At 35.1% G+C, this 17,651-nt stretch overlaps 1 protein-coding gene across 2 annotated transcripts in view; it reads left to right on the top strand.

Annotated features, from left to right (window-relative positions):
* The first annotated feature begins 1,582 nt into the window (after nt 1-1,582).
* PTPRQ (protein tyrosine phosphatase receptor type Q) overlaps nt 1,583-17,651 on the top strand; it is a 266,655-nt gene continuing 250,586 nt past the window's right edge. For both annotated transcript variants that reach the window (XM_015431259.4, XM_015431261.4), the window contains exons 1-10: nt 1,583-1,788; nt 3,075-3,122; nt 3,980-4,117; nt 4,532-4,667; nt 5,110-5,367; nt 6,762-6,976; nt 9,900-10,089; nt 10,218-10,523; nt 12,363-12,638; nt 16,825-17,043. In XM_015431259.4, coding sequence (XP_015286745.3) covers nt 3,075-3,122; nt 3,980-4,117; nt 4,532-4,667; nt 5,110-5,367; nt 6,762-6,976; nt 9,900-10,089; nt 10,218-10,523; nt 12,363-12,638; nt 16,825-17,043 — 1,786 coding nt within the window. In that variant the 5' untranslated portion in view covers nt 1,583-1,788. The remainder of the gene's footprint in view (nt 1,789-3,074; nt 3,123-3,979; nt 4,118-4,531; nt 4,668-5,109; nt 5,368-6,761; nt 6,977-9,899; nt 10,090-10,217; nt 10,524-12,362; nt 12,639-16,824; nt 17,044-17,651) is intronic.

Here is a 17,651-nt window from a genome sequence, read left to right on the forward strand (position 1 = left end):
CTTGGCTAATACCTTCTACTTTTAAAGACTCAAAGATATGCAGAATCCCCACGAATTAAAACAGATATAGTTCACACCTATAACTGTGCTTGAATCCTTGCCATCGTGGAGTTCCTAATCTAGCTGAGGACATAAATGTATAAAAAATAAATTTTTGTGCTGCAGTATAAACAAAAATCTACAGGAAAACAGAGATGTAAATTTTTATGTCCTGTTACTTTATTGAGGGTACATATAAGTCAGGGTGCCAACGAGGAGAGGAGAGAGATGGGGTTGAAAAGCGATTTTGGTGAGAGGTACATTATAGACAACAAAAAGTCACAACAGGCTTTTAAGTACCCTCCATGCATGATTATATGGTATCATGTGTGTATTTCAGAAAGATCACACTGGCTAGCAGTGAGTAAGACAGACTGGCAGTATCAAACAAGGAGACATAATCCAAGTGTTAGTGTATTAGCAGTAGCTGCAGTGAACCAGTGTTGGTTGTCTTTCAAAGTATTTACGCTCTACTAAGCACTCTTCAAGCTTACTCTTCACCACAGCCAAATTTCCAAAGAGATGCTTAGCTAGTAAACGGAGCCACAGGATCTGCGCTGAGGTACAAACCCTTAAACATGATACATGTTTTCCAGACAGAGATAGCAAGAGTGAGAGCACACATGCATATATGTGTGTGTGTGTGAGAGAGAGAGAGAAATTTAAAGTTTTCAATTAAGTCTGTAACAGTGATAAAAATGAAGAATTAATCAGCCTAGGAGGCAATTTAGGAGTGGAATCAAAGAGATTTGCAGGATAAAGTGGCACTGGGTGGTGAGAAAAGGACCTGAGGACGAAGAGGTGGTGATTTTCGTTTGGTTGTTTGGGTGAAGGATCCTTTCCTCAGGAAGAGCTGGAAAAGGAGTTTATAAATTTAGGTTTGAAAATACGGTTTTGAATCACTTGTAGGGACATCCAGATGGAGATGCCCATTTTGGAGCTATAAATACTTCTCTGAAGCCTGGAAAGACATGAAATCCAAGACGGAGTGATTGGAAATGTTGAATATGGTTGAAATCACAAAAGTGAATGAAATAGCCCACAGTCAAGGAAGGCACCACAGGTCAACTCAGTTTTTAAGCTGGCAATGTCAGAGGACACAGTGATGCAGACTAAGCCAATGCAAGTGCCAGGCAAGGGAGATGTCAGGGAAGCTATCTCAGGGTTCAATTAACGTTGTCAAATACTGCAGACACACACACACACACACATACACACGCACACACACACACACAGGTTAACGAGGAGTGTGGCTTCATACAAAGCCACATATTTGATCTTAAGCCAAACTGGACTATTCACAGCCATATAGTCGACTTCTGCTTTTTGCTTTGTTTTGTTTTTTTAAATGAGATGCCAATGTGTCCCACTCGTGTTCTCCTTCATCGCCCTTCCCTTTCCTCCCTTCCTCCATGAAGAATGCAATTCTCCTCCACATTTCAATGTTTTGGGACTTGCCTCCCACTCCTCTCCCTTCCCAAGGCTTCCTGTCTGTCTCCATGGAAACCTTCGCTTAATTAACCCAACGCAGGAGGGCATCGCTGGCCCAAATGAAAGCCGCCAGAGCAGCTGCAGCAAAAGCTGGAGCAAAGCGCGAGAAGGGGGCTAGAGGGAGGCAGGCTGCGAGGTGGGCTGTGACCCAGGAATCGTGGGCAGTTTGGGCCGCCGCACACAGAGCAGTGCCAGCACCTCCCAGGCCAGTTGCCCCGGCACCGAAACTTGCAAAGCACAGGCGCCGCGTGGCTGCAGGTCCGGGTCCGGGTCCGGGTCCATATGGGGGTTAGGACGGGTTGCAGAGGTGCCGCGGCACCTGCGACTTCTCAGCCTTGCATCCCCTGCAGTTTGACTTCCAGGTCTCAGTTCTTTCCTTCTTTCTCCACCAGTCTAACCATTCTTTAAACCGCAATCCTTTCTTTTATACTCTGCCTCTCTCCCCATTTCAAAAGTTGGCGCTTTTTAACTCTAAAATAGTGCGCATTAGGACAGGGGCTCTTTACACACTACCAGGGCAAACACAAAATTGAATTTGAGTGGGGGTTTGGACTTAAAGAGCGGGCATCCCGGAGCTTCCCACTTTCGCATTTTTATTATAGCACACAGCCTTCAAAATTATAGTTTATGCTTAGGTTTAGGGGGGAATTAATACCATAGCCCTAGAACACTTACATCAGGTTGCTTGGAAAAATGGAAAAGGTTAAAGCTTTGCAGTTTTGTGGAAGAGTCTGCATTTAATTATTAGGCATTTCTTTTTAACTGGGTTGCATTTTATCTGAGGTAAACACCTACTTAATAAGAACTAAAGAGGATTCTATAGGAATAAACTTGCTTTACAGTGAGCTTTCAGGAGCTTTAAAATTGATCCTTGGAAACTGTTTACTATTAAAATAGTATTTTCAGTTTTAAAAACATATAAAATACAGGGGTATTTTCTTTTTCTTTGTATCTTGAGATGAATATAAAAGTTTTTAGGTCCTTAGGGGCTCCAGGTTCCCATGAAAGGCTAGGCAAGCTTTTTAGATGAATGTATTTTTAAAACAAATTGAGTTGAAACGACTATTGAACATTGTTTCTATTTAAGTTTCAGTTTCATGTATTTTGAAATATTTTTCATGATGATGGTGTAATTTTTAAATGTGAGGAATTAGTTCCAAAGAAGCAGCAGTTGTGTAGGTGTTCTAGATTTCCATTAATTGAGGTTAAATAATTTCACACGATGCAATGTAATTTTGTGTAATTGCCTGATAATTCATTTTATTTCTAACACCTCCTTTATATTTAATTAAAGCAGTTTCTAGAAAAAAGTTATTTTGTTATTTTTTGGAAAGTACTAATGTTTCCAATTTTATTTAGTGGAAAAATTATGCAGCACTCACCTATTAATGCCTTAACATTCAATGGGATGAGTAGTCACTCTACATTGAAAAGACATGACATTAAAATGATATACATACACTCCATTTAAAGAATGTCCAATAGTTTAGTTTTGAAGCTAAGAAATACATGTTTAATTGAACTGAATACACTTTACTTTCTAGATGGAGAAATTAATTATTCTACTGCTCTGGTTACAATATGTTGTTAAGGTAAGACATTTTTGAGTGCACCCTCTTTGGAATAATTAGCTAATGGGCAAGATGTGATTGCATTGAATCTATCATTCTGGAAAATGAGGAGTATATTGAAGGGAAATAATACTAAATATCAGGTTTAGTACCTACGAATAAACATTTTCTTTGCTAGGTGTCACTCGCATATGTATTTTTATTGCTTAAAAATTGTCTTGGGGATAATCATGGAGATAAGTCAGAATTTGGGAAGAAGACAGGGTATAATAAGGCATTTCAGAGTTGTTTTTGGTAGGTATTTTGATACATATATTCTTTTGAAAGTTGAAATGCTTTTTGTCATTGAGGGAACATCAAGGGTCTCTGATCTTGAGGTCTGTCTTACTTTGCTAATATTTTAATTACATATAGATGAAATAAGGATCTAAAATGACTTAGTGTCACACATTTTGTACCCAATTGTATTTTCTTTGCAAATATGTTGTCAATAATGTCTGCAAAATAATTCCATTTTGTAGACATTATCACCAAGATTCACAATTGGCACTCTAGGAAGATTTGCCGTGTTTTTCTCAAGACTTTGAGTCTCTGCCTCTTCCCTGACCCCAAGGACACAATGTTTCCTAGTTACAGAGACAAGGATCTTAAATTTCCATGCTCTTATTTTACTTGCTTTACTGAAGTCATTTTCAAAATTATATTTATAAATACAGTAACTGACAGAATAATTCATGTGTAGACACTGATACTGCTGAAATGTTTTAAAATTATAATTTGATGTATTTTAGGTGTCATTTTAATAAATCTGCTTATAAAATAACAATCAAGAATGCATTTTTACTGTTTTTTACAGTTTCTTCTCTTTTCCATTTTAGATCTCAAAAAATTTTCATTATATACCAGTGAATAAACAAACAACAGAAGTTTTAATCGAATGGGATGAATTTCCTAAGGGAGGAAATCCTGAATTTTATTTTTTTAAATATCAACGTGTTAATGATTTTGCTCGAAAAGTAAGGAATCTTTTCTTGGTTCTGATAAAAAGTAAGCATAGTATAAATCTGTTATTACCAAGTGCCACATTGTAAATAGTAACCTAATAGTTGTCAGGGTTTCTTATTTTATTAATATATAAAATGTTAGCATTTTTTGAAATATCTTTAATAAGTAATTGATCAAATTAATATTTAAGTGTTTCATAGGAATGACTACTTGTCTTTTTAGAATTTATGTACCAAAGGAAAGTAATCATTTAAAAACTGTCTTTTATGTAGAAATAAACATTTCATATATATGTTTATATTTCATATTGAAAAACTACTTTTTATTAAGGAGATATACAAAAGTCAAATTTGTAATTAATGTGCCTGGCTTAGAGATAATGTTCAATAAACATGTCTTAAGCAGATGAATCTAATTATTTGCAGGATGTAAAAAGTATTCTTGCAGACTCACAAAGACATCAGAAATTAATAATAACACTAAAGGAAAATGAAGATTATCACATCATTTTACGGTCCATGAGATATGGACAAATTTTAAGTGAAAAGTCATTTCAAATTCGTAAGTAATGTATATGTTGATCAGCTATGTCAACTTTCATTACCAGATAATTTAAATTTTACAATGATTAACAGGTATATAATGGTACTGTAAAATTATAATAGTATTATTTTTTTATATAACGCAAATCTCAGAATTTAAAGAAAATTATAAACTAAGGTAAGAATATAGTTTTCAGTTTTGACATTTTGTGTGTACTTGTATGAATGGATAGGTAGAGTGGAGATTTTAAGTGTTATCCAGATTATGTAAAAAATATAATGTGGTTCTGTAATCTAATTCATTCATTCTATGTAGAATAGAAGAAACTCCCACATAGTCTAGAAAATATTTTATGGGTAGATAATGTTCTCCCATCATGGCGAATCATGTAACTTAATATCCTTTGTGTTTCATTCAATTTTATTTGAATCTGTACTAATTATTCTCCCTGATTTTTTAGGTGGAATCTCAACTAGCAATATTAGAACAATAGCAACAAGTACGAGTGTTTCTTTTAACTGGAGTGTGCCCTCTTCCAAAGATATATCAGTGTCAATATCTTTCAATAATTCTTCACAAATTATGCAAAATAATGTTATGGTTTATGAGTGGGGTAATTTAAAACCTGCAACTTTATATGCTTTCACATTTGAATTTAGACAGTTACATTTGGATTTCATAAATATGTTTCAGAGACTGGATGTTCAAGTTGAAACAGGTATATAGACATTTGGTTCATCATTCATTATATATTTATTATATATTTTGTAGATAATTTGGCAGTTGTATTGGCCTTTTTGAAAGTGATCTAGCCAAGTATTAATCACTGCAGGCTGCATGTAAACAAATTAGCATAGTCTCCTTTTTTGACTGTATCATTCTGGTATCTGACTGATTATTGAACAAGCTGGACTTAGCGGAGTAATGGTAGAAACCAACTTTATAACTTTATTTTCTTCCCAGCACTTCCTTTAAACCCAAGTGGGTTCTCTTTTTCTTAACTCTGACAATGAGTCATACAAATTCCATAGCGTTTTAGGTTACTTTGGTGAGTCAACAAACAGTCTCATTTTCAGGTATTAAATGATCCATTGCAATATATTACAAACACACTGATCTTTCATTGTATTTAAAGCTTCTCTATTACTCATCTATGATCAGACCTGACCAAAATTAGGAAAAGTTTCGGGGAAAGGTGAATGTGTTCAATTTTGGGGGTCTTCCTAGTTTCATATCTTTCCTCCACAAGGTGGGAACAGGTAGAAGGGGACAGAATCATAGATGGCCGATGAGGGCAGGACACTCTTTGTGACAGTCTGAGAGTCCCATTTTAATATCCCCTACAGGAATAATAAAAAAGACACAACACATGCATTGTACAAGTGAAGTATAGAAACACTCAAATAGTAAGAAAAAAATACAATAAGGTAATTAAGTGTCCTTTCTCCTGTGGGGGGGAAAAAAAAGACAAAAGATCTTTAGAAGAACCTTCTCACATATTCCTACTGTGTTGACTTCAGGCACTGGTAGAATATTAACATGAACTGATGTGCAATATTTTCTCTGAACAGGCTGCTATTTTCTCCAGTCTCTCTGGTACATAATCTTGGAGAATAAAGCTAAGCAGCCATTCCAGCTTTCTTTCTGGAAGCTAAACACTTTTGAAGTCAAAGTGTTTGAGTCAAAAGTGTTTGACTGAGAGCAAAATTTTTAGCAAGCATTGTGTCTGCTACTCCAAAATAAAAAGAAACCTGAAATATGATAAAAAGTTTGCTACCAGTACAAAAGTAAGGGAAAGGAAAGGCAATCTAAAGTAAGGTTTTTCTTAGAAAGAAAAACATCTTTGTTTTTTTATTTTAATGAAGTTATAATTGGACAATAATTCTGCATAACTAATTCTTACAGCTATTTAAAAAACTATGTTAATTGGTGGTAATTTATTGCTACTTGATTAATAAACAAAGCTTTAATATTTTTATTGGTTTGAGAGTAGTATAGGGAAGGTGCACACTTAATACTATGAGGTTTTCATAATTGTATACATGTTAAGAAATATAATTACGAAATGTTATATTACTGGATTTATCTTTAACGGGATTTTTCTTTTGGTAGGATCGTGTTCACAAGGATGGGCAGCATTAAAAAATAACTGTTATAGAATTAACAATGACAGTAAGCCATGGAATATAGCCCAGCAACATTGTAAGTTATCCTTAAGTTCTGCACACCTTGTGGATATAAAAAATGAAGAGGAAAAAAATTTTGTATTTTCGTATCTCAAGTCAAACAATCAAATAATAATATGGACTGGTCTTAATGATCTGAAGGTCAGTAAATGTAAAGAAATACATATATTATGATAAATGAAACTTTATTATCTATATTCATTCATGCATTCTTTACTCATTGATTTCTTCCTTCATTAATTCAATACAATTTCTCTTTCTATAGATACCCATTTTAATGTATTTTTGTAGGCATCTTTTTTAAAACCTAATTTCGCTTTAATTTTGGTATTCCCCAGACCATTTCTAAATTCATTTGAGTGACCTCATCCATTTCTTCACTCCATTTACCACCTAAACCAATTATTCCTAACTTCTTTATCTAGTCTACTTTCCTCTTATGAGTCCAGACATATATCTAATTTTCTTCTAATGATCCCTCTGGCACTTCTTGCAGACACTCTAACATTGCCAAGACTGAACTTGCCTTCTCCCTCTAATCAAACCTGTCTCACTTCCTTTATTTCTCACCTCTGCAAACAGTGCAATAATATGAAACCCAAAACATGAAAAGTTTTTTCCATTTTCTTCTTTTCACTCCACACATCAGGCTTGTGAAGCTCAATTTTACTAAAAGCAATACAGAAATATATGGAGATTTTATTTAACACTAGTGAAATAAGGAATGTGTAACATTTTTCTTCAACATTCCTAGCACTTTGGAATGTCTCATGAAACTTCATTTGGTCAGCATTTTGTAGAGAAACTCAAGACCTAACACAGTAATCTCTTGCCTAGTCTGTGTTTTCTTCTTGGTGATCCATTGACTTTTATTTCCTGGCACTCAAAGATAAATCTGTTCTCCATGAGATATCCTTATCTATGGTGAACTAAGGCAGATCCTACCAATTTGATGCCAACTTTCCTGTGGAGCTTTGCATAAGCTTGGGAAAACCTCTAGGAATCTTTAATTGCATTTAAAAAGTATTCTTTTATTGAATTTTCTTCATCTTTTAGTAGGCAATGAATTACATTCTAATAAAGATTCCTTAAACCACAATTCAACTTAGACATCTCAGACTCCCTCTCCCAGCATGCCAGTCTTTTAGCAAGTAGACCAGTTAATGTGTGTATGTGTGTGTGTGTATATATACATATATGTGTGTGTGTGTGTATATATATGTGTGTATATATATATACACACACACACACACACACATACACACACATATATATGTATATTTGTTCACTACTGTTAGCATGATATATTAGGAATTGGAGCACAGGGAGATTTGCTTGCCCATATGGACATGCATCAGATGCTACCCTTAACCATGATATTTTGAGGTTGACATCAAAGTTACCTGCTACATCATAATCCCCATGGTAGGTTCAGAAAGCAATCACTCCTTTAAGTAAATCTGTGCTGAATAAGTGCAAAATTGTTACTGGACTTCAAGGATTAAGAGTGTGTCTTATTCAGCATTCCATTCCTAGCTTCAAACTGGGATTTGGTACTCAGCAGGAACTTAATGAATGAAAGATTAATAGTCTCTTTCTTCCCTTTTAGGGCACCTGCATAGGCAACCTTCATTTACTTCTCACCTTATAGTTGTAGTAGGTGCTATCATTATTCCCATTTTATACAGGAAAATAGATCTTAGAGAGATCCTGGGGCACATAACTTACCAATGCCCATTCCAGGCCTTGAACCTGTATCTGTCTGACCAACTCTCATGTCTTAATCACTTGAAATACTATCTCTGATCCTATGACTATTTTTAAAACTACAGCAATACATATGCAATAAAGCAGACTTTCTGAGGAAATGGGATTTCTTCGTTCTGTTAGGTGGAATTTGAATGTATTGTTTTAAAATCTCTTTAAAATGTCCAGAGGAAACAGGTCTCTTTAATTCTCACCCATGCAGCTAGGGTGGCGCTGTGCTTGATTTTGGGGATGATCTGATAACCAAAATATAGATATAGTATCTGTTTTCGTAGTGTTCATTATCTCTATAAGTATTACATTTATTTTTTAAGGAGCTGTTATGTGTTTGCTGTATTACAAACATACTCTCTAAACCTATTGACAACTATGCAAAGTAGTCATGATTATTTCCATTGCATAGGCAAGAAAATTTAGTTTCTAAGATTAGTAGTTGCCCAAGAGTAGATAGTAAGTGTCAGAAATATAATTAGTATGCAGGAGTATTTTGTCAAAGCTTATACTTTTTTTAAACTACCCCTTTCAAGAAGGGTAGATATATGACAGATATTTATTACTCGTGAAAATTGGGTTGGTGAGATTCACCAAGGACATCCTTTAGCAGGAAGGTATCAACAACCTCTCCAGATGCATGCAATTTATTTGATGATTTCAAATGAAATAACTAAGATTTAATGAATAATTTCTCTGTGCCTCATTGTGTTGAGCCTTTGAAGGTACTGCCTCTTTAATCATTACAACAACCTTAAGATGTAGGTTCTATTATTATACTCATTTTACAGATGAGAAAATAGCGGCTTATTGTGAGATTTGCAATATGGCTAATGAGTAAATGAAACTGAACTCTGTTTCTTGCTGCTTGCTGCTGCTTCTCCTTCTCCTTCTCCTTCTCTTTCTCTTTCTTCTTCTCCTCCTCCTCCTTCTTTTCTTCCTCCTCCTCCTTCTCTTTCTCTTTTTTCTTTTTTGACATAAGTCTTGCTCTGTCACCTAGGCTGAAGTGCAGTGACTGAAGCAGAGATTACTGCAGCCTTAAACTCCTGGGCTTAAGCCATCCTTCTGCCTCAGCCTTCCAAGTAGCTGGAATTACAGGCATGAGCCACTGGCCTGGCGCCAGCTACTTTATCATGAAGGACATCTACATAAAAATTTTAAACTGGCTGATGATTTTAAAATCTTAGAAAATTTTATAATAAAGTTATGATTAATTAAAATTTTCAAATACACATATTTGAAATGCAGTGACTGAATATATCACACTTTTCCTTTTAATTGGCTTAATTTGTTCATCTTATTACAGAAAGAAGGTCTTCTTACATGGGCAGATGGATCATCTTTTAGCCTTAAGAAAAATGAAATATTTTCTCTTTCGTTGCTATCCGAGAATGAAACACATTGCTACATTTTACAGCAAAATGCAACTGGATCAAACTATTTCTTTACAAGATTTTTCTGTTATGTTCCGTTGCCATATGTTTGTGAATATGAATGTAATTATTTTTATTATTCTTTCTTATATTCATGCAGCTTTTTATTATTTAATTTTAATTTATTTCATTATTTTCAGTATGGAATTATAATTTCTAATTAAAAATAATTATCTTTTCTATTTTTTCAGTACCTTCTCTGCAAGAAAGCTTTTTGCTTTATTTAAAGGATGTTGGAACAACTGAAGTTGTATTTAGTTGGAATAATTTGAATTTTTGGAATAATTTGAATAAGTGGATGAAATTGGGATATAAGATTATCATTAAATATTCTTTAGATTATACAGGAGAACAACGTTTTGAAAGCATACCCCCAAATACTACAGAAAAAGCAATTACCCAACTGTTTCCTGGTCATATTTATAGATTTTTACTCTTCGCAATAAATGAATGGGAGGCAAAAACTACTTTCAGTCCAATATTCACTATAGAAACGCGTAAGTTACAAGACACCTGAAAATATAATTTAAAAACTTTTTAATTCTGTCATTGGCAGATATTTTATGAGAGTCTGGTATTTTCTCATATAACTCTGGAGATACCTCTATATTTAATCATTTTAGGCTTGGTGCGGTGGCTCAAGCCTGTCATCCCAGCACTTTGGGAGGCTGAGGTGGGTGAATTGCCTGAGGTCAGGAGCCTGGTTAACATGGTGAAACCTCATCTGTACAAAAAATACAAAAATTAGCCAGGTATGGTGGTGCACGCTTGTAGTCCCAGCTACTTGGCAGGCTGAGGCAGGAGAATCACTTGAACCCAGGAGGCAGAGGTTGCAGTGGGCTGAGATTGTGCCACTGCACTCCAGCCTGGATGACAAATCAAGGTTCAGTGTCAAATAGTAATAATAATAATAAATTTGCAATGAATCTGTTTATGTGTGGGTTTTCTGTTAAACTACAAACCTCATGAGGACATTAACTATGTCTTAATTGTCTTATAGTACCAGCTAAACTACTGCCTACCTCATAGGGGATGATCAATAAATTTTTGTGGAGCTGAATTTCCGATATGTGCTGAGAGCAGGAAAGGGAGAGCTATGCATCCCTGCCTTTAATCGCCTTGCACTGGAGATAATTAGTAAAGAATAAAAACAGAAGCAAACAAAACTATACAGCAAAATAATAACCTAAATATCCAACCAGTGGTGCATTTAATAAATACTGACTTGAATTCATACAGTAGATGACAGGAGAAGACTCATGGAAAGGAGAGGCTTAGACTCAAACTTGAAGGAGGAAAAAGCATGTTGTGAGCAGAAGTGTAGAGATAAGAATTTGTAGAAGAAGCCTTGACTAGAAGAAGATTGACTAGAGAAGACAATTTCCTTAGGCATGAGGGTAAAATCAGTGTGGGAGGTAGATGGTGCCAGACTTGGGATTGGCAGGGGTATCTGCCTCAGATGCTTGGACTTGACCTTGGAAGCGATGGAAATTCATTAAGACTATAGTTTCTAACAATTGTTTTACATTTTACAAAGCACTTTCAATTCATTATCTCATTCAGTCCTTGCCTTAACCCTGAGAGTAGCTATATACAAATGAGAAAACTGAACTTCCGGAATGTTAAGTAAACTGACTAGAGTAACATGCTTTGTTAAGTAACCGAGCTACACAATAACCTAGATGGTCTTATTGTAACTCCTGAGCTGTTGCTCCTGAAGAAAGAATCAAGAATGTGTTAGCACATGTATATTGAGGAGTGGGGGATGGGTATAGGTTTGAGGCCATTTGCAAGGTACAATATTAAGAAAATTAATCTGGAAGCATTAATTAGGACAATCACTGGCACTGAATGAAATGGCCAGAGTAGGGAAACATTTCTGTAAAAGGATGAATGCCTGCGTTGCAGTGATAATGAGAATGAAGGGTGAATAACAAAGTCTCTGCTCTCTAGTCTGACAAGACAGAAGAGGTAAGAGACATATATAATGCATGATCGTTGAATGCCATACATGCTGTTTTGGTGGTGAGGATAGTAAAATAATTATTGAACAATAGCGTGTGGCAAACACCGTGCCAAGTGTTTTACATTCTTCATCTCATTCAATCTTCACAAAAGCTTTATGAGGTACCTACTAATATAGTTCCCATTTTACAGTCAGAGAGGGTAGATAATTTTCTCAGGGAGTGAAACTTGAAAGTGGAAGAGCCAGGACTCAAACCCAGTTTTTGTTTCTTTTCCAAGCTAGAGTATTTGGAAATACTGAGAAGCGAGAGATTATTCTGCCAAATCACGTCACTAATACAATGTATTTTTTGGTTGTTTTTATCTCCCAGGCCCTTTGTCAGCCCAAAATTTCAGAGTTACACGTGTTACCCCAACAGAAATATTTTTACACTGGGATCCTCCAGATCCTGTATTTTTTCATCATTACCTTATCACTATTTTGGATGTTGAAAACAATACATCAGAAGAGGTGTTTGTTGAAAAATGCAACACAGCAACAATAATTAGAGACCTCAAGTCTTTTCATCATTATCTAGTATATCTATTCAGTGTAGCAGAAAGAGGAACTTTAAGTTGCTTGGAGAAACCACTTTCAGTCATTACAGGTAAGCATGGCTGCGTATTGCCTTTTACTAAAAAAATCTAAACTGATAGTTCTGTTTCTGTGCGATTTCACTGTTGTGCAATATGTCCATGTAACCTGTACACTTACCCCAAAATCTAAAATAATAAAAATAGTTAACTGCATATTTCAAAATATTATTTTGCTGATATTTAATTATGTTGATTCTTCATAAGTACAAATACAGTTGAACATGTTTTTGAATGTTGAATCACAATTCTAAGCATGTATTCAAAAATACTAAATTTATTTAGATTTACATGAACTCTTTAAACATTATTCCAATCTGCATTTTTTTTTCTACCAAAGTCCCTAGAAAACATCTTCTTTGTCATAGCCTTGGATGGAAAATAAATTTATCTTTATTTGTCATAAGATAAACAAATTATCACATGAATATTAGTTCACCCAGTTCTTTTTAGTAACACTAGACCCAACGAAGAGGTCTGCATATTTTCATCAGTTTTACTTGGTTCTTTATTTTCTCACACAGTGTAGTGTGTTGACCTCTAGGGGGCAGTCTCATCCTAGCATTTTTGACAAATGCATTTCTATCCTCCTCTTAACCTCCACGTAGCAGTTTTTGAATCCTTGTCCAGAACATAATTGTTAATCGATTGTTTAATAATTCTATTTATTCCCTAAAATATAAGGATGTATTTTTTAAAAGATAAAACATTATCTTACAAAACAATGCATAGTGAAGCACATTTTGGCAGTACATTCTTATAAGTGTAGTGTGTATTGTGTGTGTGTATTTGACATGCTGTGTGCAAAGTTCTTTGGAATTTCAACAGCTAAAATGTAAACACCCTAGGGCTGAGGTAGGTGGAATGGAAAACCTGTATGTGCAGAGCCATAGATTAATTAACCTTCCTATACTTATTGGGAATATTTAAGATTCTTTGAAAATAATAACAATAATAGATACAATTTAATGCTTACTAAAAGCCAGTGCTTAACATACAAGTATTCAGTACTGCAAATCCTAATAAAAATATTTTTCCAATTGGATACTAGCAGATGTTTTCTCTTCCCCAAACTTAGACAAGACGAAGTATCCTTCCATTGGCAAATGCTTGGTCGGTTGGGTCCTTTACACTTTAGGAAGGCACATTTTTAATTGACAGATGGACTAGAAGGATTTCTCACAGATTTATTAATTTTGAAGTCGACTTAAAATCTTCTAGGACATATACCTATTTATTTCATAAAAGGTACAATGTGAGTCTGCACTTTTAATTTTTTGGGGGGTCATTTGCTGTGTATATTTACTGTAAGCTGATATACCAGTGCATGTCCAGGATTTAGTAATCCAGTGTTCCTTTACTCTCTTAAGCTTGAGGAATTATTCTTTTTTTCATGCATTATTCACTCAGTGAATTATTTTTCAGTATCAGGAACTGAGCTAGGCACTAGAGATACAAAGATGAAGAAGACCTAGTCTCAGTAAGTTTATGCAGTAATGAAATGAGGCCAGTAAGTTAAGAGTGATAGTGCTGCATTATAATTGCTGTTATAGCAGTTATACTCTGGATACTATGGGAACATAGAGAGGGATCAAACTCAGGGTGCGGATGGTCATGGGTAAGTGATGGGTTTAATCATGAAGGAGTAGAAATTAGCCAGCAGGTGACAGTAGGGAGTCAGAAGGATGCTGCAAGTAGAGCAAGCGCATGCGCCTAGGCAAAGGCCAGAGAGAAGACATCTAAGCCGACCTGGGAAAGCTAGAGAAGGCGTTTTGAAGACACTGACACTTGAACATTAGGAATGACTAGAGAACAGAGGGGCATGTAGGGAGAGTCTAGAAAATGTAAGCTAGGTGCAGAATGTGAACACCCTTGATACATACTCTGGAGTATATTTTATTTGGTAACATTGAACCTTTGTGGGGTCATGGAACCTCTTGAGAATTAAAAAAAAAAAAAACTCTTTCTCATGAAAATGCAAATGTATGCACAGACGATTTTGTAAGCAAATTCAGCGCTATCGCAGACCCACCAAATCCCAGCATTTCCTCAATCTCTGCTTATATGTGGCATTTGGTAGATTATATCTAAGTCCTCATAATCTAAGTCCTCCATTGTAGTAAATGTTTAAATAGATTTTTAGGTTTTGCAAGGATATATGAATAATTTTCTGAAGTTGTTTCACCCTGGAATCTTATTGGATAGTTTGTCTAATTGGATTACTCTGGCATTTTCTGATAATTTTACGTAAATAATTAATTTAAACATCAGCTACAATTTTGTGAAATGAAGACATGGGATGCAGACTAAGGGTTCCACCCAGAATATTTTCCTGAGAAGTTAAAATGTGATATTAAATTGTACTGATAAAGAAGTCAACTCTAAAACAGATAAAAGTTCAAATTATAGGTTCTGCAAACTATAAAAATCATAGAGAATTCTTTAAAGATTTTTTAAGTGAAACTACTAAAAAGCTTAAAATTGCATAATTATCCTTAGAGATATGAACTAATGATTATTGTAGCTGAGAACTATTAAAAGATCAGGAAAAACATAATATAGGATAAATAAGACCATAAGGAAAGCATTTACAATTTCCAGAAAACTGTATGATAGGAAAAAAATCAGAAGGCTTGGTATTCAATAAAGAAACTGTGCAAGGAGATAAGCTGAAGTATCATCTTCAGCTATTATTATAAAATATCAAGAAGATTCTTCTGCAATGATATTATTTCTAATAAATATCATAACTTTCAAAAATCAGAAAAGTAGTATAAAGTTGGAACTATTTTATAATAAATACCAGTTCTGAAACTTTAAAGACATCTATATGTCAATGACTCATAAAGTTATGTCTCTGTATAACTTTATATAAAGTCTAGACTTTTGTCCCAAACTCCACATTCAATCATCTAACTGCCTATGCATTATCCCTCATTTGGATATCTATAAGATGTTTTACATTTAACATGCCCAAAACTGAACTCCAGGTGTTTCCACCCAAATCTGCTTTATCCACAGCCCTTCTCAGTTCATGGTAATTTTATTCATCCAGTTGTTTAGTCAAAAGCCTTGAAGTTGTTCTTGACTCTTCTGTTTCTCTCACAACCCATTCCCAATCTGTCAGGAAATCTTGTTTGTTCTATCTTCAAAATAAATCCAGAGTCACACTATATCTCCCCACTTCCCTGAGTGCTGTTTTCATCCAGGCCACCATTCTACCTCACCTAGATTATTGGGCTGGCTCCCTGTTTCTACCACTGGCCCTCCATGTGGCCTGTTATTAATGTCATGGACCTAGTAAGTCTTAAAAAATAGGAATGATCATGCCTCTGTATATAACTCAGAAGTTGCTACCCATTTGACTTGGAGCAAATGCCTTTGAGCCCTTGCATGAACTGGCTTTCTATTAGCCTCTGACCTCATCTTATTCTCTCCTTCTTTCATTCTAGCTTTCCTTCTGCTCTTGAACACACCAGGTAAGCGCCCACTTTAGGGATTTGGCTTAGCTGTTTCTTCAGTTTTAATACTCTTCTTCCAGAAATCCATATGTCTGACTCTCCGACCTCCTTCACCTTTTTACTGAAAACCCCATCTTTTGAAAAACGTCTGCCCTGAAATCCTTTCTTCATGCCACAACTTCCTCCTTAAAGCCACCATACTCTCCATCTCCATCACCCTGGTTTACTTTTTATTTTTTCTGTAGCACTTATCACCTCTGAAGTTCTATGTAACATAGGTACTTATTTTATGTATTGTTATTATCTATTACACCTATTAGAATATGAACTCCATAAGGACAAGAATCTTTATTTTTTACCCATGTACTCTATCTGCCTAGAAGAGTGCCTGGCACTTTGTAGGTGCCCATGTATATTTGATTAAAACATGAATAATCTCAATAATGGGAACATTACTCTGATGTCACTCTTAAAAGTATGAAGGATTTGCCAAAAACTTGAGGATTATATTTCTGTTTTCCCTTGACTTGTAATTTTTATGTTTAACCATTTTAATAAATTTTGCATAGTAATAAGAAGATACACTTTTCTCAAAACTGGAATACTTTCCAAGACATGGTGACATAAGAAATAGTGAAATTTACTTTGAACATTAATATTGAATTATTTTCACTCAGTAGCATGAATAATGCTAACTAATAAGCTGAGGTGTGTGTATCTATTTATTTGTTTACTTAAGGTATTAATCCATCTCAGAAAGTTTTCATAAAACCTGAAGATGTGGGAGAAGACAATATAATTCTTCAGTGGGAACCTTCACAAGATGGCCATGAGATCTACATTCAAATTAAATCCATATCAGATCCACGTGAAGTCATGAATAGATTCAAGATTGATAATTTAATCCCTGGAATGACATATGGCATTGGAGTGGCCACAGTGATTAATGGAAACTTGAGTGAGTGGTAACTGTTCAACAAACTCTAAGTGACAATCAGATACTTTTCATTCTTTTTTTTTTTTTTCTTTTTTTTTTTTTAAATTTATTTATTATTATTATACTTTAAGTTGTAGGGTACATGTGCATAACGTGCAGGTTTGTTACATATGTATACTTGTGCCATGTTGGTGTGCTGCACCCATCAACTCGTCATTTACATCAGGTATAACTCCCAATGCAATCCCTCCCCCCTACCCCCTCCCCATGATAGGCCCCAGTGTGTGATGTTCCCCTTCCTGAGTCCAAGTGATCTCATTGTTCAGTTCCCACCTATGAGTGAGAACATGCGGTGTTTGGTTTTCTGTTCTTGTGATAGTTTGCTAAGAATGATGGTTTCCAGCTGCATCCATGTCCCTACAAAGGACACAAACTCATCCTTTTTTATGGCTGCATAGTATTCCATGGTGTATATGTGCCACATTTTCTTAATCCAATCTGTCACTGATGGACATTTGGGTTGATTCCAAGTCTTTGCTATTGTGAATAGTGCTGCAATAAACATATGTGTGCATGTGTCTTTATAGCAGCATGATTTATAATCCTTTGGGTATATACCAAGTAATGGG

The sequence above is a fragment of the Macaca fascicularis genome, chromosome 11 (genome assembly GCF_037993035.2).
Source record: "Macaca fascicularis isolate 582-1 chromosome 11, T2T-MFA8v1.1".
Classification (NCBI taxonomy): domain Eukaryota; kingdom Metazoa; phylum Chordata; class Mammalia; order Primates; family Cercopithecidae; genus Macaca; species Macaca fascicularis.